The 20,388-nt window shown below is 44.3% G+C and overlaps 1 protein-coding gene across 1 annotated transcript; it reads left to right on the top strand.

Moving 5' to 3' along the window:
- The first annotated feature begins 1,873 nt into the window (after window positions 1-1,873).
- Window positions 1,874-19,135, top strand: FEV (FEV transcription factor, ETS family member). Its single transcript, XM_070729089.1, has 3 exons — window positions 1,874-2,228; window positions 2,688-2,762; window positions 16,293-19,135. The coding sequence occupies exons 1-3, from the start codon at window positions 2,180-2,182 to the stop codon at window positions 16,793-16,795; spliced, it is 627 nt and encodes a 208-aa protein (XP_070585190.1). The 5' UTR covers window positions 1,874-2,179; the 3' UTR covers window positions 16,796-19,135.
- Window positions 19,136-20,388: the final 1,253 nt, after the last annotated feature.

The raw sequence follows: 20,388 nt of genomic DNA, 5'->3' as shown, positions 1-20,388 counted from the left end.
GTCGAATCTCAGTAGGCTCAAGGTTGACTCAACCTTCCAACCTTCCAAGGTCGGTAAAATGAGGACCCAGATTGTTGGAGGCAATAGGCTGACACTCTGTAAACTGGTTAGAGAGGGCTGTAAAGCACTGTGAAGCGGTATATAAGTCTAAATGCTATTCTATTGCTATAAGGCAGTGATGGCGAACCTATGGCACGGGTGCCACAGATGGCACAATGAACCATATCTGCTGGCACGTGAGCCATTGTCCTAGCTCAGCTCCAATGTGTATGTGTATGCCGGCCAGCTGATTTTTGGCTTGCACAGAAGCTATGGGAGTGCATTTTTGGCTTCCAGAGAGCATCCGGGTTGGGAGGGTGGGGGAGGGAAAGCCCTTGGAGCCTGGGGAGGGCAAAACACGAGTCTACTGGGTGCACCAGAAGTTGGGAAACAGGCCATTTCTGGCCTCCAGAGGGCTTCTGGGGGTTTGGGGAAGCTGTTTTTGCCCTCCCCAGCCATTGAAGTATGGGTGTGGGCACTTGTGCATGACTTATAGTGTGCATTCATGCTCTTTCGGCACCCGAGGAAAAAAAGGTTCACCATTACTGCTATTAGGCAAGTCACACGCACACACACACACTGCCGGGGCCTATGAATTCTAATTCCACCTTAGTCAGGAAGCCAGCTTGATGACTTTGGGCAGTCACTTTTTCTAAACTGTAGGAAACAGGCAATGGCAACAGACCCCCTTCTGAAAAACATTGTTAAGAAAATCACAAAAGTTTAAGAAAGCCAGACAATCTGGGAGCAGAAGAAAAAACACACCATAGGCTTTACAAGGGGCTCAAATGAGCTACTGGCATGTCTCCCTAGCCTAGCCTTTGAATGACATTTCCGCCCCTCTAAAATCAAATGAAGGGAGGGGGTGCATAAGCACACAATTGTGCCTTCCGTCCCTGTCTTACTGTCCTATTGTCCAAATTTACCTGTACCTACTGTGAAACATAGAAATTGATGGCAGAAAAAGACCTCATGGTCTATCATATGCTTATGTGTATACCAATACATACTATCATGTACCTGTTTTTGACAAATAAATAAGTTTGGAGAGGGCTTTCTTCTTCACTGAGTCTTGGTGGCGCAGTGGTTAGAGTTCAGTACTGCAAGCTGCTTCTGCTGACTGCTGGCTGCAGTTCACCAGTTCAAACCTCACCACCCGCTCAAGGTTGACTCAGCCTTCCATCCTTCTGAAGTGGGTAAAATGAGGATCCAGATTGTTGGGGGCAATAGGCTGACTCTGTAAACCGCTTAGAGAGGACTGTGAAGCACTGTGAAGCGGTATATAAGTCTAAGTCAGTGGTTCCCAACCTTTTTTGGCCATGCCCCAACTAAGCATCTCTAAAATCCTGAAGCCTCCACCCCACCCCATGACATATAATTCTTATTATTCAAAAAGTGAACTACTCATGCGAAGGTTTAAACAAGGTTTAAACAAGGTTCCAATTGCCCCCATTAAAAATGAACACCCCCGGCGTGGGGCCCACGTTGGGAACCAGGGGTCTAAATGCTATTGATATTGTATAGAAAAATCACTGAATGAAAAAGTTTAGTCCCAGAGGCTCCCGGCTAAATTTCCCACCTCGACCGCCGTTTCCACCTCCACACCCGGCCAAACGGGAGCTCTCCTCATGGGCTGGAGTGGCGTGGAGTGGACCCGGCGACGTCCCTCAGCCGAGATTGGCGCGCTTTTTAGCTCAAGAAGCGCTGGAGCAGAAAGCGCCGTCGGGGCCTCGCCAGGCCCGGCCAAGCCAGGCGCTTGCCTGTTTGCAAAGAGTTAAGGAGGCGGAAAAAACGCGGCGGCCGCCTCTCTCCATAGAAACGGCGATCTTTAACGGGGCGGGGGAGAAACTTTATTAAAGTCTGATGTGGGGGCCGATAAGAGGCCGCGCCGCGCCTTTTAATTAAAGCGCAGAGGAAATTGCAGGCGCGCGCGCGCCCCTCGCGCGTTGCCAGGCTACTGCTGCGCCCCCCCCTTCTCTTTCACTCTCCCCCCGTTCCCGAACCTGCGCTTCGGCCTCGGCGGCGATGGCAATACATAATAATAAAACCGCGACGGCCGCAGCAGCAACAGCAGCCACCCTCTTCCCCCGGGCGAAGGCCATAATAGCCCCCGCGGGTGCGGGGCGCGCGCAGAGCTGCCATGAGTCGCGGCGCGTCCCGGACCCTCCTGCTCAACATGTACCTGCCAGGTAGGGCAGAAGGGCCGCTCTCCGCCGGGAGGGGGGCTGGCTGGGGGGAACCACCGGGCCCTTTCTTCCTCCCTCTCCATGATGGTCTCTTTTGCTACCCCGGCAGGCGCTCGCTCGGCCTTCCCTCTTTTAAAGCGAACCCCGACGGCTCCCCGTCGGAAGTCGGATTTCCTTTTTCCTGGACGCGTTTCCTGGCTTCATAGCGGCTCGGCGGGGAGGGCGGGGGAGCGGCAGAGGCGGGCGGGCGGCGGGGGGACGGGGGAGAAGGCGAGGCTCCTTCGGGGAACGGAGGGGTTTTTTCTTCTTCTTTTTTTTTTTGTTTTGTTTTTTCGTTTGGATTTTGCAAAGGATGAGCTGACAGAAAGCTGACAGGGTGTGTGTCGGCTCCGATTTCGGGGTTTGGGGCACCTCAGCTACTGCCTCTCTTTCTCTCCCCCTCCTTCTCTCTTTTGCCTGCAGATCCGGTCGGGGAAACTTTGTTCAAAGAAGGCAAAAACCAGACGTGGGGCTCGCTGGGGCCGGGAGTTCAGAAAGGTAAGCTCGGGGATTGGTGGTTATTATTATTATTTTCTTTTTCGTTTGTTTAACAGAAGTGATCCGGAGCAAGGGCGGAAATGAAGCTTTAAGGATCTGAACATCTATCTATCTATCTATCTATCTATCTATCTATCTATCTATCTATCTATCTATCTATCTATCTATCCATCCATCCATCTCCGTCCATCCGCACATGTACCTACCTACCTATTTATCTATCTACCTACCTATAGAAAAGAATAGAATAGAATTTATTCTATTTATCGTTATTTATTTACACTTAATGATTGTCATACGGGTCAAATAAGCTATGAAGAAACAATATTAATAAACATCTTAAGGATACAAGCAACAAGTTACAGTCATACAGTCATAAGTGGGAAGAAATGGGTGATAGGAATGATGAGAAAAACTTATCTATCCATCTATCTCTCTATCTCTCTATCTCTCTGTCATCTATCTATCTATTTTATTTATTTGTCAAACATGTATAAGATAGTAGTAGTTTGTATAAACGTAAGGTAAGTAAAAAAAATAACGATAAAAGAGGACAGTAGGACAGGGACGGTAGGCACAGTGCTGCCCTTATGCACTCCCCTTACAGACTTGTTACAAAACGGGGTGAGGTCAACTGGAGACAGTCTAAGGTTAAAGTTTTTGGGGTTTGGGGAAGAAAGCACAGGGTTTCCAGCGGTTTCCATTGAGTTTGAATCTATTACCTGCTCGTGCTCGTGTATTGCTGCGGACGGTTAAAGGTGAAGTAGTCATTAACAGGAGAGACATTTTGGCATATGATTTTATGAAGGACATTTAGATCAGATCGGGGGCGACTTGTCCCAAAGGGCTTCATTTGAGGGGCAGACGCCCGCTTTCAGCGAAGGGTCTTGGTTGTCCCGTCAGTTGGAGCCTCCACTTAGTTAGGAGCGAAAGGGAGCAGCGCTTCTCGCTGGTGAAAGAAGCGCAATGGGGAAGCTTTTTTCCCGGCTTCCGCGCAGGCGGTTTCTTTCACTTTTAGTGGTCTCGAAGCCAACAGAAGTGCGGGGTGCGTGTGTTTGGTGGCATAGACTTGCGAAGGGACCAGCGGCACCGACGGCGAAGGGTAACTAAGCCAAAATAAGCGCCAAAGTCTGATCCGGAAGAGAGAAAGAGAGACGGTTTGATTCTTATCAAGAGACACACGCTGGAGCTAGAACGAAGTTCCATGTCCGCGGTTAGCTATTCCCGACGCCAAAGCCCAATAAGTTGGAACGATCTGTCTTCTAACACTCTCCTCGTCGTCAGGGTGGCTTTTATTTGTATAATAATAATAATAATAATAATAATAATAATAATAATAATAATAATAATAATAATAATAATAATAATAGTAATAATAGTAATAATAGTAATAATAGTAATAATAGTAATAATAATAATATGAAGAAGAAGAAGAAGAAGAAGAAGAAGAAGAAGAAGAAGAACAACAACAACAACAACAACAACAACAACAGTTGGAAGGGACCTTGGAGGTCTTCTAGGTCTGCTTAGGCAGGAAACCTTCACCACTTCAGACAACAACCTCCTCTAACACCCTTCTCTCCAAAGGCTGGCTTTTATAACAACAACAACAACAACAACAACAACAACAACAACAACAACAACAACAACAGAGTTGGAAGGGACCGTGGAGGTCTTCTAGTTCAACTTCTTGCATAGGCAGGAAACCCTACACTACTTCAGACAAATAGTTATCCAACATCTTCTTAAAGGCTTCCACTGACCAACGCTCTGACTGTCAGGAAATTTCTCCTTAGATCTAAGCTGCTTCTCTCCTTGATTAGTTTCCACCCATTGCTTCTTGTTCTACTCTCACGTGCTTTGGAGAATAGCCTGACTCCTTCCTTGTGGAAACCCCTGAGATATTGGAACACTGCTCTCACGTCTCCCCTAGTCCATCTTTTAATTAAAGTAGACATTCTCAGTTCCTGCAACCGTTTTTAACGTAAGCTGGGCTCCGAAAGCCCTTTGGACACACTTAATGATTTGAGCCATCCTTACCCTAAACCAGTGTTCCCTCTAATTTTTTTTTTGGGTGGGCGGAAAAGTATAGTGTCTGAGCGGCAGTCCCTTTGGGACTGGGCGGCACAGAAATAATAAATATATAAATAAATAAATAAATAAACACACAAACAAACAAACAAATAAATAAAAAACTCACCCTGTTTTGCCTCAGAGAATTTCAAAATAAAATACTGTACTGTGTGTCTATAACAGTGAGCTCATAATAGGGCAACTCTATCAATATCAAAATGCCACTTAAATAGTTGAGCTAGTTTCAAACTAGATTTTGACTTTCTTTCTCTCTTCCTTACTCCCATTCTTTTTCTTTCTCTTTTCCTTCCTCTCTTTTTTCTATCTGTTTCTCTCTCTTCCTCTCTCTCTCCTTCCCTCTCACTCTTTCCCTCTCGGCTTCTGGGCAGGTTTGGAAAACTCTGAGTTGATGATGATTTTTAAGTGAGCGATTGCTCACTGCTCAGCTTAGAGGGAACTATGCCCTAAACTGTCCAAGTTATTGAATCAACTCCCTTTCTGTTTTCACACAATATTTTTATACGTTTAATAACCCAACGGCCTGTTCTCTTTAAAACAAACTAATCAGGTTCAACGCTAGTTCAAGCTTGAGGTGCTTTTTTTCCTGCAGCCGCAAAGTCTCCAGACTGGTCGGGTAAATTGTGAGAACCCGCTTTGGCAAGAAGGACTGGCGAGGCTTCTCTCTTCAGGATAAGACTTCGCTTGAACCCGGCCACGCTTCGCCTATGAAAGAGGATGTGATTCTTTTGAATCACTCCTATATCGCTTACATATAGTTTTATCGATGTACATAGTTTGCCCACTGGAGCCAGTGATCCAATAATAGAATAGAATAGAATAGAATACTTTATTGGCCAAGTGTGATTGGGGATACAAGGAATTTGTCTTGGTGCATATGCTCTCAGTGTACATAAAAGAAAAAGATACATTTATCAAAGATCATGAGGTACAACACTTAATGGTTGTCATAGGAGTCAAATAAGCAATGGAACTAAATGGAACTAAGAAGCAAACCAGGTTTGTGGACAAAATCTTGGGATGCTTTTTATTAACTTATTAATTTTACCGTTTTAAATGAGAGTATCGACCTATCGGGTGGTCTTAAATTCGGAACCCTACTTTGGATGGTCCACGTTTAGGCGTGAAACGGCCCGTTGTCCTCTTCTAAAACGCTTTTTAAAAAAACTAAAGATCGGCCGCCCAAGTTTTTGCTCCGAAGAGCGGCTTTGGAAAGGAGCTTTGTCTCCGCTGGAAGGGAAATCTGCTTCCACTTGGCGCAAAAGTTCGCCGCTCGGTATCTTTTGCTTCCCCGACCGCTTCGTCTGGATGCAGAAAACGCGCATTCGTCGCCCATCCTGTCCCGAATGAAGCTTGCGCTGCAGTAGCCAGCCCTGAAGCCGGGCATTGCGCAGAGGGAAACCCCGCCCGTTCATCTTTTATGCCTTTGGGTGGGACGCGAAACAGAAAGCGCGCACAACTCTTTAGAAGGCCGGGGCCGCTTGGGTGTTGCCGAGTCTGTTGATACTTGCAAGGGCCTTTTGTCTACCTTTCCCCCTAAGCTCCAAATTTTAGCGGAGCTTTGCAAAACTCCCTCCCCCCCAGGTTCGCAAATCCGTAGTCTTGTTTGCAAGCGGTGCAAAAAGTGGACAAATTTGACTTGTATGTGTGTGTGTGTGTATATGTGTGCGTTGGCTGATTGGACAACTTATTGTCCAGGAACAAAAGGTGTTCTCTTTCATTATAGCAGCCCGTCTTCTTCACTCCTTCCTTCCTATATTATATTATATTATGATATGATATGATATGATATTTATTATATGATATGATATGATATGATATGATATGATATTATATATTAGCCACCCCGAGTCCACGGAGACGGGTGGCATATAAATCCAATTAATAAATTTGGGGGTTTATCCCCCTACCTACTTAGAGAAGGGTGTGGGGCACCCCACCCACGCATATCTTTTGCCCAAAGTGTTAGATAGAAGACATTTCTGATTGGTTGAAATCAGAGCTGAATTTTAAATAACTCCCAGAAAGAATTATGCCGTTCAATGAATTGTGAAATGTGGCGCGTGGGACTGAAATACAAAAGCAATCTGGAATGAGGAGAAATATTTTTTTTAAAAAAAGTAGCTTTGAATATTGCAAGGCAAGGGTGGCTATTTCAAAAACTCACAGCAACACGGATAATGGATGTTCGTTTGAAGAGATGTTTTATCCAGCGGATCATCAAATTAACTTGTCTTTATTTGTGCCTCGATCACACACACACACACACACATACGAGAGAGAGAGAGAGAGAGAGAGAGAGAGAGAGAGAGAGAGAGAGAGAGTTACCTGCCTTAAATCCATCTTGACGCAAAGCAAACGAACGACCTCATCTAATCGAGCCAGAGCACTTAAATGCAGGTGTACTTTCAGCTTTCGTTTTATTTTGAACGTAGCCCTTGGAAATTTTGCGCTGCAGTAAGTCTGAGGACCTTTCAAAAGGCTGCTTTTTCTACTAGAGAGGAAAACTGTCTCTGAAAAGGACCTCAATTGGGGGACGATTCGGATTGCTTCGAAAATAAAGATACAAAAACTCCCGGGATTTCCAGAACCACGTCTTCTGATTAATGTGGTATCGTTCTTTAAGGGGGGTTTCTGCTTCAACGATCCGGCGCTTCGCACTAGCGCTTAAAACGGACGATTCACTTAAAAACTTAAACTGTGTTTATTTATTTATTGGACTTATAATGCCGCCCTTCTCCGAAGACTCTTTAATTTCCTTTAAAGCAGAGGTCATCAAACTTGGCAACTTGAAGACTTGTGGACTTCAACTCCCAGAATTCTCCAGAAAGCAGAGCTTTAAGACCATAAGTTTAAAAGTTGCCAAGTTTGATGACCGTGTATCGTTACGCATTTCACAAATCGGCCGAAAGGACCCCTCTAACCGCGAAAGCAAAGGTTAGAAGAGGAGGATCGGCGGCCCCAAGGCAAGTCTGCTCGCGACATCTAGGAAAGGCTCGGTGTGAACGGGTGCAGCATCTTTCTCACTCTCTCTCTCCCTCCCCCGAGGAAAAAGACCCGCCACAGCTTTTAGTGGGACCGATTCCCACACATCCAGCTAGCCTGGATTTATTTATTTTTTTGCCTCCGAAAGTGAGGACAAAGGAGGCGACATGCCTCTGCTGCTGGAATAAGATTGAAATTATTTTTTGTAAGGAACTACAGTATGTGTTATTCTATTGAAAGGCAACCTGGATCTGTTTGAATTAGACCGAACTTTTAAGATATACTTCAACCTTGAAAGGAATAAGAGATCGGGAATGGAAAGGTACAAACTGAGACATTTAAAAAGGCCGTGGAAGCAGAACATCTGTTAACAGCTGGATTTTGTAAGACTAATGGATTCTTGATATTGATGATATGGGGATAAGTAATTATGAAGAACTGGTGTTTTGTTTTTTGTTTTTTAAAAAAAAGATCTTCAGGAGGAAATAAAAAGACACAAAAGATGCCTTGTTGGAGTTTAAAAGGAATAAAAGACAGAAAAGACTGGCTGACCCTCAATAATCTTTTGGTCTGAAGATCTGGAAGAGAGACAACAAAGAGTCATGCTAGAAATACTACTGCCAATATTCCTTGCAGAAGCTCACGACAGGATGGGAAAGAAATTTATTCTCTGAGTGATATTCTGTGCTCTCCACCCCACCCCACCCCTCCATCGCCCTTCCTTTCCTTCTTGAACTAGCTAGTCTGAGAACTCCAGAACAGGTTGCTCAGCCAAGAGGCATGGGCATTGCTTGGATTTTGGTAAAGACTCCTTTGGATGGATCTGGTTTATTATTTTTCTCTTTTAACTGGGGAAAGAGGAAGCACACAGCATGCTTGAGTGTAAAAATAACACGTGGATTCGGAAAGGTGCTAAAGAAACCAGCCCGGGTATTTCAACTCTTGAATCTATATAATTATGTTGAAACAAAGAAATAAAAAAAATAAAATAATCAAATCTCTCTTAGTTTTCAAGCGCTGCAGACTGGCTTCTGAGAAGACTTGGGTGGGGCCCCATCTCTTCATTGGACTGTGCTGTATATATTTTTTTAAAATGAAGTCAAAGTTGGGGATTCTGTTATATAGCTTCTAAGTATAAATGATGCCTTTCTACCTACTACCTACAAGTAAAGGAAAGCAGAACAGAGGCCACACGTGTTTTATAAAAGGAAAATCGGTAGGGTTTTTAAAAAAACAGAAATGATGATGATTCAGCCTAGAACAAGCTATGGTTTCATCCAGCATCAAGAGAAGGAGGACCTTCCAGGGCTGCTTGCCACAATCCTTCCAGGCCAGGCGGCTGTGCATGGAGATGCTGCAACTGTTCCACACCAATATTTTCCCCAAAGGGCTGCAACAAGGACAACTGATATACCCCTAGCTACTATGGTTTTATGTATGGTCTGATAGGTTGTGTGATTGTTTTTCTTTTTATAATAAGGGTTTTAAATTGTTTTTTAACATTAGATTTGTACATGTTGTATTGTTGTTGTGAGCCACTCCGAGTCCTCGGAGAAGGGCGGCATACAAATCTAATAAATTATTATTATTATTATTATTATTATTATCATCATCATCATCATCATCATCATCACCATCACCATCACCATCACCATCACCATCACCATCTGTTATTTTTTTCCCCCTGAAGAAGAAGGCCACCTCCCTCCCTAAACAGAACAAGGCATCAGGCCTGACCTTGGCTTTCATCTAGTTTTTCCAGGGAGAAAGCTCCAGATGGATCTTTTCTTAACCTGTGACACTTTGAGATATGCCATATTGGATACTGGTCATCCCAAGCCAAGCAAAGAAAGCAAATGGCCCATTAAATGCGAGGAATGGGAATTGTAGCCCAAGGCATCCAGGAGACGCAAGCTTGTTAAAAGCTGAGTCTACCAGCCTGGTGACCGGGTTGGTTCCTCAAGAGGGCTGGTTCTTCTTCAAAAGTGGAGGTGACATAGTCCTTCTGAAAGGGCAGCTCTTGGGATTGGTTTGCAACAAACAAAGAAACCTAAACTCGACTGCAGGAAATACAACTTTAGTAACCGCGTAGTTGATGCATGAAACCAGTGAAGGGCTACCAACATTTTTACTACCACACTGTGGGCGTGGCTTATGCATTTTCTTTCAACATCTTTCAGTTCAAATTGGATGCTCTGGGGTGGAGCTCCATTTTCGCTACCTCACTGCGTCCCCCTCCCCATTCCCGGCAGTAGCCCACCCCTGCAGGGAACTCACTACCAGACTCTGTAGTACCATCACCAAACCCCCAAAACGTTACCCTTGGACTATCCACTGTTGATCTCTCCTGATTCCTAAGAGTTCAGTAAGGGGCGTGCATAAGTGCACCAGAGTGCCTTCCGTCCCCACGTTTCTCTTTTACTAGTATCATATATATATAAATACTACTATATCTTTGTATATCACCAATACGTACATGACAAAACAAATAAATAAGTAAATAAAATAAATAAATAAGGAGTTTGTAGAACAGGCCCCATCCAACACTCTGCTCTTGTATTTATTCACTGGGAAAAATCGTATGTTACTAACCCACCAATTAGGAGTGAAAAGGTGGGTCACTCATCCCCCTGACGTAGTACAGGCAGTTCTTGACTTATGACCACAATGGAAGCTTGTGTCGTTAAGTGAGACATTTGTTAAATGACTTTTGGCCCCTTTTACAACCTCCGGTTGTTAAATGAATCACTGCCGCTGATCAGTTAGCAAACCCATTGCTAAGTAAATCTGGATTCTCCAATTGACGCTGTCTATCAGAAGGCCTGCCTGGGTTTTCCTGTGTTAACACAGCTGCAGTGCAGTACAGTATTGTATGCAATAACAATGCACTGTGCAGAGGTTAGTATGATATGTGATTGCGCTGAATGGTTCTTTAATTCTCATATTAAAATAATCTGGAAGCTGTTAGGACGCTAGAGTTTATACCTTATTTCTCTATATCACCCTCTCTGTTTCTCTTTGTCTAAGCCAGTGTTTCCCAACCTTGGCAACTTGGAGATATCTGGACTTCAACTCCCAGAATTCCCCAGCCAGCATTCGCTGGCTGGGGAATTCTGGGAGTTGAAGTCCAAATATCTTCAAGTTGCCAAGGTTGGGAAACACCGGTCTAAGCTACTCACTGTTAAATGGCTACTCGCTGTTAGGTTTGCTCTGCAATTATTTGCATGCTCTGTATTGTAGTCATGTATTTTAGCTAAAATGTGCTTAGGCTTAATATCTTTGTTTGCTGATTATGACAAAGACAACTGGTAAGAATAAGACTATGTACAGTACTTGGTAATATTTGGATTGTTATTCTGACTTATGTGAATGACTTGAGACGATTTATCTGTTATTTCTCAAAGTAAACTTTAATTCAAGTTAGTATCTGTGTGTGGCTGAGTAGTTATTCACAACTAATCTCAATCTAAGCATTTCTGTGTGTGCACAACCTTGGTAAACAAGGATTACTCTGCTCATACATTAACAGAAGGTATAAGGGGGAGGGGGGCTGATGTTGGGGATCCAAAGGGTGAGTAGAAGTTTACACATGCATTCATATATATTGGCAAGTGGGAGTCCTGGCTAGGATATCTTTTGCACACCTTCGTATTGTGTGTCAGTTGAACTCATTCCTGCTCCAGAAGGCCTCTGCTTACAGTCATGCCCTCATGACTTCCCATCTAGATTTCTGCAATGCACTCTACATGGGGCTTCCCTTGAAGAGTATTCGGAAGCTTCCACCGGTGCAGAATAGCACAGGGGGTAAACGGTGGCAGTCATTCAACACATGTAACACCACTGCTTCATGAGCTGCATTGGTTGCCAGTGTGTTTCTGGCTACAATTTAAATGCTGGTGATCAGCTGTGGAACCCTTTGTAGCTTGGGGCTGAGTTACGATCTTCTCCTGGGTTTCTATTCATCCAGCCTGGTCCACTAGGATGGACATGCTTGGATTCTATCGGCCAGGAAATGTCAGCTGCCAATGAACACTGACATGTGTCTTTCCTGCTATTGCTCTTTTCTCTTCGAACATCCTACCCCCTGAGATTAATTGGTTGTGACCCTGATGGCTATTCATAAGAACTGATGATGTGTCCTGGCCTGGGATCCTGAATATTTTAATGACTTTGTTTCCTGGTTTACTTTTTTTTAATACCGTGTTTGCATTTGGTTTAAATTGATTGCATGATTACTCACTGTCTAGAGCAGGGGTGTTATTGTTACTGTTATTGTCAATACAACACAGCAAATGAGAACACTATGCTGAATTTTGTATTTCATCATCAGTCAGGTGCTTTCCAAGCACCTAGGACTGCGTGATGTAGCAGCAAATTATGTTTGCCGATCCCAGTAAAGCGGCCTTTTGCAATTGACAGATGGAGATTTTGTCAATTCCGATGGTTGTCAAATGTCCGCTGAGTCCCAAGTCTGCGGAGAGGGGCGGCATACAAATCTAAATAATAAATAATAAATAAATAAATCCTTTGGCACTGCGCCCAGCATGCCAAGTACCACTGGGACCACTTTCACTGGCTTATGCCAGAGTTGTTGCAGCTTGATTTTTAGATCTTCATATTTCACTAATTTCTCTAGCTGCTTCTCCTCAATTCTGCTGTCCCCTGGGATTGCGATGTCGATGATCCATACTTTCTTTTTCTCCACAATCAGGAGAATATATATACACAATATCTCAGGGACCGCCTTCTGCCGCACGAATCCCAGCGACCGGTCAGGTCCCACAGAGTTGCCCTTCTCCGGGTCCCGTCGACGAAACAATGTTGTCTGGCGGGACCCAGGGGAAGAGCCTTTTCTGTGGTGGCCTGACCCTCTGGAATCAACTCCCCCCGGAAATTAGGACTGCCCCCACCCTCCTTGCCTTTCGCAAACTTCTCAAAACCCACCTCTGTCGTCAGGCATGGGGAAATTGATTCCCCTGGGCCGTTCTCGCTTTATGTATGGTCTGTATGGTCTGTATGATTGTATTTTTATATTAAGGGTTTTTAATTGTTTTAATGTATTGGATTTGTACTGTTTCTTGCTGTGAGCCGCTCTGAGTCTCCGTAGAGGGGCGGCATACAAATCTAATTAATAATAATAATAATAATAATAATAATAATAATAATAATAATAATAATAATAGTCTGGCATGTTATGCTTCAGAATTCGGTCAGTCGGAAGTCCCACAGTAGTTTTGCTTGCTCATTTTCGACCACTTTTTCGGGCTTATGATCCCACCAGTTCCTTGCCACTGGTAAATGGTAGTTCCGGCACAAGTTCCAGTGGATCATCTGTGCCACAGCATCATGTCTATGCTTGTAGTCAGTCTGTGCGATCTTTTTGCAGCAGCTGAGTATGTGATCGATTGTTTCGTCTGTTTCTTTAAAGAATCTGCACTTTGGATCGTCTGTTGATTTTTCAATTCTGGCTTTGACAGCATTTGTTCTAATGGCCTGTTCTTGTGCTGCCGGTATTAGTCCTTCTGTCTCCTTTTTGAGTGTTCCACTTGTAAGCCATGACCAGGTCTTTTCTTTATCCCCTTTGCCTTCAATCTTCTCCAAGAACTGGCCATGCAATGCTTTGTTCTGCCAGCTGTCCATACGACATTGAGTTACAGTTTTTCTGTACTGGTCCTTAGTTTGCTTCACCTTGAGACACTTCCTATTGTTGACCTCTATAAATGCTGGCTCTTTGCTCTAATTCACATAGTTGTTGTTGCTGCTGCTGTTGTTGTTGTTGTTGTTGTTGTTGTTATTATTATTATTATTATTATTATTATTATTATTATTATTATTATGTCAATACAATGCTGGATTTCGTATTTCATCACCAGTTGGGTGCTTCCCAAGCACCTAGGACTGTGTGATGATGATGTTGTTGTTGTTGTTATTATTATTATTATTGTTGCTGCTGCTGTTGTTGTTGTTGTTATTATTTATTATTATTATTATTAATTATTATTATTATTATTATTATTATCATTATTAAGGCCGCCCTTCTCCAAGGGACTCAGGGTGGCTTACAGCTTAAAAATAATTAAAAAATCAACAATATAAAATCCTATTCTAAAAGTTACATTTGAAAATCCAAAAAATCCAAATACTCCTTCATCTCATCAAAGTCATAGTATTCCGCCAGAGCAAGGTATCAGTGCTCTAGGGACCCAGGCCGGCTGGCAAAGGTGTGTTTTTAAAACCTTTTGGAAGACCGGGAGGGTGGGGGCGGTGTGAATCTCTGGGGGGAGTTGTGTCCAAAAGACTGGAGCCGCCACAAAAAAAGCCCTTCTCCTAGGTCCTGCCAAGCAACATTGCTTGGCTGATAGGACTTGGAGAAGGCCGACTTGTGGGATCTGACTGACCGCTGAGATACATGAGGCAGGAGACGGTCCCATATATAGTCTGGTCCTAAGCCATGCAGGGCTTTATAGGTAATCGCCAACACTTTAGATTATGTTCAAACTCAAGGCCTTGGGGCTGGATCTGATCCATGGGATGCTTAGATCTGGCCCACAGGGCTGCCCTGAATCCAGTGAAAGACCGGCCTGCAGTGCCTCTGCCAGGGAAAATGGAGCTTGGGAAGGTTGTGTGTAGCGCTCCTTAGTTCCATTTTTGCTGGCAGAAGGTTGCAGGAGGCCATTGCAGCCAAAAACGGAGGTTGGGAGCCTGTTTTCGCTGGCAGAACATTTGCGCCTCCACAGGCGCCCCCGATACAAGTGATGTCAAATTGGCCATGCCCCCCCAGCCCCCCAAGGTCAAACACAACCCTAGTGTGGCCCTCAATGAAATCGAGTTTGATACCCTTAGCCTAGAGTCACTTGTTTGAGATGACAGCCATAGACATGCAATAAATAAATACGAGGGTCGCCCAGAAAGTAATGCACCACATTTTTTTCTTCAACAATTATTTATTGAACACAACGAAACTTACACACAAGAAAGAATGATGTTTCTTCTACACTTCCTATTTTTCCATGTAATCTCTGTCCTGTTCTATGGCCTTCCTCCAGCGAGACACAAGGGCGTGTATGCCTTGTCGGTACCACTCCTTGTTCTGGTCACGAAGCCATTTCTGCACTGTGCGAATCACTTCTTCATCATCCTCAAAATGTCAAAGCGACTAACCGTACTTCTGTCAACTGCAGATTCTCCATAAACTGTACACAAAAATTTGTGAATGTTCCCAGCAGTTTCTTTTTCCTCAGTGAGAAATTCAATGATGACACGCTGCTTGTAACATACATCACTTACAGACGCCATTTCGAAACACTGCTGCAGCCACGCTATCTGTCTGAAGAAACGCAAAATTTACACACGCACTCCTGACAATTCAAATAACGTATATCTAAAGTTTCGCATTCGAACCATTACTGTAGGCTGAGGGGAAAAAACGGGGTGCATTACTTTCTGGGCGACCATAAGAGGAGAGTCCCGTTAGCAAAATATGGTAGCAAAAGTTTACACGAGTGACTCCTGCTCACAACAGCTCTTAATAGAACTTGTGTGTCAGAAAAGGTACTAACAGGCTCCTCATGAGCATTTTGCACCCATACTGATAGTATAAATGGAGATGGGTTCTAGAATTTGTTGCTTTCACCAGCAAATGAGCCGAGGTGGCGCAGTGTACTGCAGACCACTGAAGCTGACTGCTAGATCTGTGGGTCAGCGGTTCAAATCTCACCACCGGCTCCAGGTTGACTCAGTCTTCCATCCTTCCGAGGTGGGTAAAATAAGGACACGGATTGTGGGGGCAATAGGCTGGCTCTGTTAAATTGCTAATATGGTGTAAGGAGGAGAAGAGGGGGCATTATTGGAGGAGAAGGGTGGCACAGAGTGGGTCTTCTCCGGGTCCCATCAACTAAACAATGTCGCTTGGCGGGACCCAGGGGAAGAGCTTTCTCTGTGGCGGCCCCGACCTTCTGGAACCAACTCCCCCCAGAGATTAGAATTTCCCCCACCCTCCTTGCCTTTCGTAAGCTTCTTAAAACCCATCTCTGCCGCCAGGCATGGGGGAATTGAGATACTCTTTTCCCCTAGGCCTTTACAATTTTAATGCATGGTATGTCTGTATGTATGTTTGATTTTACAATAAGGGTTTTTAACTCTTTATATTGGATTGTCATATGTTGTTTACTACTGTTGTTAGCTGCCCCGAGTCTATGGAGAGGGGTGGCATACAAATCCAATAAAATCAAATTTAAAAAAATCAAAAATCAAATGAATGAATGAATAAATAAATAAATAAATAAATAATAAAAGTGCCCTTATAATGGCAGAACATCATGTTCCGGCTGTCAACCTTGATCAACTGGACTTGCAGTAGAGTGTCAGACCTCTGTTTGGTCCTTGTGTTCATTGGGGAGGGGGGGACAGAGGGAGAGTGGGAGCTTCCCTAACCCCCTCCCCTTGGTTTTACAGGCAGTGGGCAAATCCAGCTTTGGCAATTCCTCCTGGAGCTGCTTTCGGACCGGGCCAACCTCAACTGCATTGCCTGGGAAGGCACCAACGGCGAATTCAAACTGCTTGATCCCGATGAGGTGGCCAGGCGTTGGGGCGAACGCAAGAGCAAGCCTAACATGAACTACGACAAGCTGAGCAGGGCCCTGCGGTACTATTACGACAAGAACATCATGACCAAGGTTCACGGCAAGCGCTACGCCTACAAGTTTGACTTCCAAGGCTTGGCCCAGGTCTGCCAGCCAGCCACCCCTGACCATGCCTTGTACAAATTTCAGGCGCCCCTTCCCTTCTCTGGCATCTCCAAACTCAACATCATGGCTTCAGGAGTGACCCCGACCAGTTTCTCCTACTGGCCGGGCTCTGCCCCTGCCCTGTATCCCAGCCATGGCTTGCAGGCTTCAACCCCCTTCAGCACCATGGCCACATCTCATATCAACAATATGAATAGCCATTACCACTAGGCTCCTTCTGGTTGCATGGCTCCTTCTGGTCTTCGGAGAGGGGCGGCATACAAAATCTAATAAATTGAATTGAATTGAATGGGGTACGGTGAGGAGCTGGGAGAATAAAGTTTGACCCCTAAATTTCAGCTTAAGATATTTCCAGTGCAGAAGAAAAAAAATTATTAGCTTCACCCATCGTGCTAAAACACAAGGTTGTTTGCCTGGTTTTGGTTTCATGTAATACATGAAACCAGCTATTTATGGTCTGTGGCATAGCGCAATGTGTCAATCCAGACACTGCAACCTATTCAATAGCAGCCGTGACCAAGGGTTAGGCAGGTGGCTGAATCTAGCTATTTTGTAAAGTGGAAAGAGAAACTTTATTGAGACAGGCTGGATCTCAGCACAGGAGCTGGATCCATCCAAAGTCATTTTTTTTGGACCGGATTCTCACCCCACTGAATCCATATTTTCCAGCGAACATTTAAGTAATTTCCCTCTTTTTTTTCATTTTGAAAAACCCATAATACATTGGAGTGATTCCGAAACCGTTTTGTACTTGGAACTTTTGGAACTGTGGACATTTGTACAGCCCCCTCCCATCCTCAAAATTATATAAATGTAATTTACACATCCTAAGAGACTGATGGAGAAGCATAAAGACCAGCAAGATACAGTGATACCCTGTCTTACAAACTTAATTGGTTCCAGGACGAGGTTCTTAAGGTGAAAAGTTTGTAAGACGAAACAATGTTTCCCATAGGAATCAATGGAAAAGCGATTAATGGATGCAAGCCCAAAATTCACCCCTTTTGCCAGCCGAAGCGCCCATTTTTGCGCTGCTGGGATTCCCCTGAGGCTCCCCTCCATGGGAAAACCCACCTTCGGACTTCTGTGTTTTTGCGATGTTGCAGGGGAATCCTAGCAGGGGAATCGCAGCATCATAAAAACGAGTGCTTCGCTGGCAACGGAAGTCCAGAGGTGGGGTTTCCCAGGGAGCATCAGTGAAATCGCAGCATCGCAAAAACACTGAAGTCCTCTAAACCCCACCTCAGGACCTCTGTGTTTTTGTGATGCTGCGATTTCACTGAGGCTCCCCTCACTGGGAAACCCCACCTCCAAACTTCCGTTGCCAGCGAAGCGCCCGTTTTTGTGCTGCTGGGATTTCCCTGCTGGGATTCCCCTGCAGCATCATAAAAACACGGAAGTCTGGAGGTGGGGTTTCCCATGGAGGAGAGCCTCGGGGGAATCCCAGCAGTGCAAAAACAGGTGCTTCGCTGGCAACGGAAGTCCGGAGGTGGGACATCCAGCGGCGGTGGTGGGTTTGTAAGGTGAAAATAGTTTGTAAGAAGAGGCAAAAAAATCTTAAACTCCAGGCTTGTATCTCGAAAAGTTTGTATGACGAGGCGTTTGTAAGACGAGGTATCACTGTACTTTACTCTGAGACAGGTTGGTGATAGTGATATCCATTTAGCCCGAATATCTGTGGGTAAAATGGGCAAAGCTATCTCTGATTATAATCCCATTCTATTATAATCCACACAGACCATACACAATGCTCTCTGTCAAATATATGCCATCACTTGGTGCATTTCAATTGAATCAGAGATCTACCAAATATTGATTTGGAGGTCAACAGCTTACAAAATTCAAATTACACAAATGTTTTTTATTTCTTCAACCCAGCTCAATTTCTTAGTGGTTCTTTAGGGCCTGTGGTTGTATAGCATGGAAGAACATGCTTAGACTTACATGGTTATAGCTGGACTGATCTACCTTCCTGCTCAACAGACAAACAAACGCTGCCCTTTTAAACCAGGTGCTTTCGCATGTGGGGCTTCATGAGAGTTTAATTAAAAAAATAAATCCTACATTGGCAAGAATGTATTATAAACATCTTGCCTTTGCTTTTTCTAAGTGAATCTCAGTCAGAAATTTGAAAGGGTTAGAAGGGTTCAAGTATGAAAATGTTGGTGGTTGACAATTTCCTATCAGGTCCCGAAAAGTCAAATTAAGGCTCCCTCTTCTTCACACATTTATTTTTAATGCTAAGAGATATGATTTTCCTTTAAAAAAAAAGAGTCTGTTCCTTGGACATTATTATTCAAACTGTGATCTTGCTGTTGTTTTTTGCCCTCTGGTTTCGGATTATGAACTTCCCCTTCGTAACACCATCTCCCCTGGTTCCATTCTTAGGTTCAGGGACATTTACACATTCACACTGTTTCCCTTGATGTAAGACAAAAACACTGTTCCAGACTTCTGTGTGTATGTATATGTGTTGGAAGGTTGAGGAGAAATGACATTAAAAGATCTACTCTGAATTATTTAAAGATTAAATTGCAATCATAGCTATGAGTTTACAGTACTGTGATTCCTTTTTTTTTGTTTAAACCTCAATTCAAAAAAGGCAGTGGTTTTTAAAAAATAAATAACACCAATGTGATACTAAATACAGATCCGTGTGCCTGCCATCACAGGGCTAAATAGTACTAGATAGAAGTCCCACACTCATGAATGAAATTATATCAATTTCTGCTTTGGTTTTGCTTGATCCTACAGTGCCACCTACAGGATCAGGACATAGAAGCAGCTAGGCAAACTCCTTCAATGGGGGGCTTCTTCCTTACTTTGGCCATTAGTAGAGGGGCAGTTGCTAAGAGAGTCAAGCAAGGGGTCTCTTACTTTTTACATCTGGCCAGGAAGTATTTATTCATTTATTTATTTATTGGATTTGTATGCCGCCCCTCTCCGGAGACTCGGGGCGGCTAACAGCAATAATAAGACAGCTTATAACAATAATCCAATACTAAAAACAATTAAAACCCATTACAATATAATAAAAAACCAAACATACATACAGACATACCATGCATAAAATTGTAAAGGCCTGGGGGGAAAGGGTATCTCAGTTCCCCCATGCCTGGCGGCAGAGGTGGGTTTTAAGGAGCTTACGAAAGGCAAGGAGGGTGGGGGCAATTCTAATCTCTGGGGAGAGTTGGTTCCAGAGGGCCGGGGCCGCCACAGAGAAGGCTCTTCCCCTGGGTCCCGCCAAGTGGCATTGTTTAGTTGACGGGACCCGGAGAAGACCCACTCTGTGGGACCTAACTGGTCGATGGGATTCATGCAGCAGAAGGCGGTCCCTGAGATAATCTGGTCCGGTGCCATGAAGGGCAGAAAGAAAAATGGGATCAGCAGCCTTTGGGAATTAACACTGGCTCTTGTTGATCATTACAAAATGTTGAATTCTGATGCTAGCCTCCATAGCACATTGTAGAGCTGTGGTTCTCAAATTGGGAGTCAGGACCCCTTTGGGGGTTGAATGACCATTTCACAGGGGTTGCCTAAGACAAATTTCCCATGGTGTTAGGCGCTAAAGCTTCTATTCTGGCGCTTTGGAACATATTTTTACAAACCGACCAATCAGGTGTTTACAGTGGGGGTGTCCCTCTGACCTTCCTGCCAATCAGCCTAAAGCTCTGTTGGGAGAATTGGCGCTAGACTTATGGTTGGGGGTCACCACAACATAAACTGTATTAAGGGGTCGCGACATTAGAAATGTTGAGAGAGGCTTCCATGTTTTTCACAGCTGAAATGGTTCCCTCAAACAG

This window comes from Erythrolamprus reginae, chromosome 1, assembly GCF_031021105.1.
Source record: "Erythrolamprus reginae isolate rEryReg1 chromosome 1, rEryReg1.hap1, whole genome shotgun sequence".
Classification (NCBI taxonomy): Eukaryota; Metazoa; Chordata; class Lepidosauria; order Squamata; family Dipsadidae; genus Erythrolamprus; species Erythrolamprus reginae.
Note: the sequence above shows the minus strand (reverse complement) of the source record. Positions and strands in the feature narration are given on the sequence as shown.

What these genes read in the sequence shown, in the direction of transcription:
- FEV (XM_070729089.1), top strand. Translation starts at nt 2,180, where the DNA reads ATGAGTCGCGGCGCGTCCCGGACCCTCCTGCTCAACATGTACCTGCCA. An exon ending in GCTCAACATGTACCTGCCAG is followed by an intron (nt 2,229 to 2,687) that starts GTAGGGCAGAAG and finishes TTTTGCCTGCAG; the next exon opens with ATCCGGTCGGGGAAACTTTG. An exon ending in GGGGCCGGGAGTTCAGAAAG is followed by an intron (nt 2,763 to 16,292) that starts GTAAGCTCGGGG and finishes TTGGTTTTACAG; the next exon opens with GCAGTGGGCAAATCCAGCTT.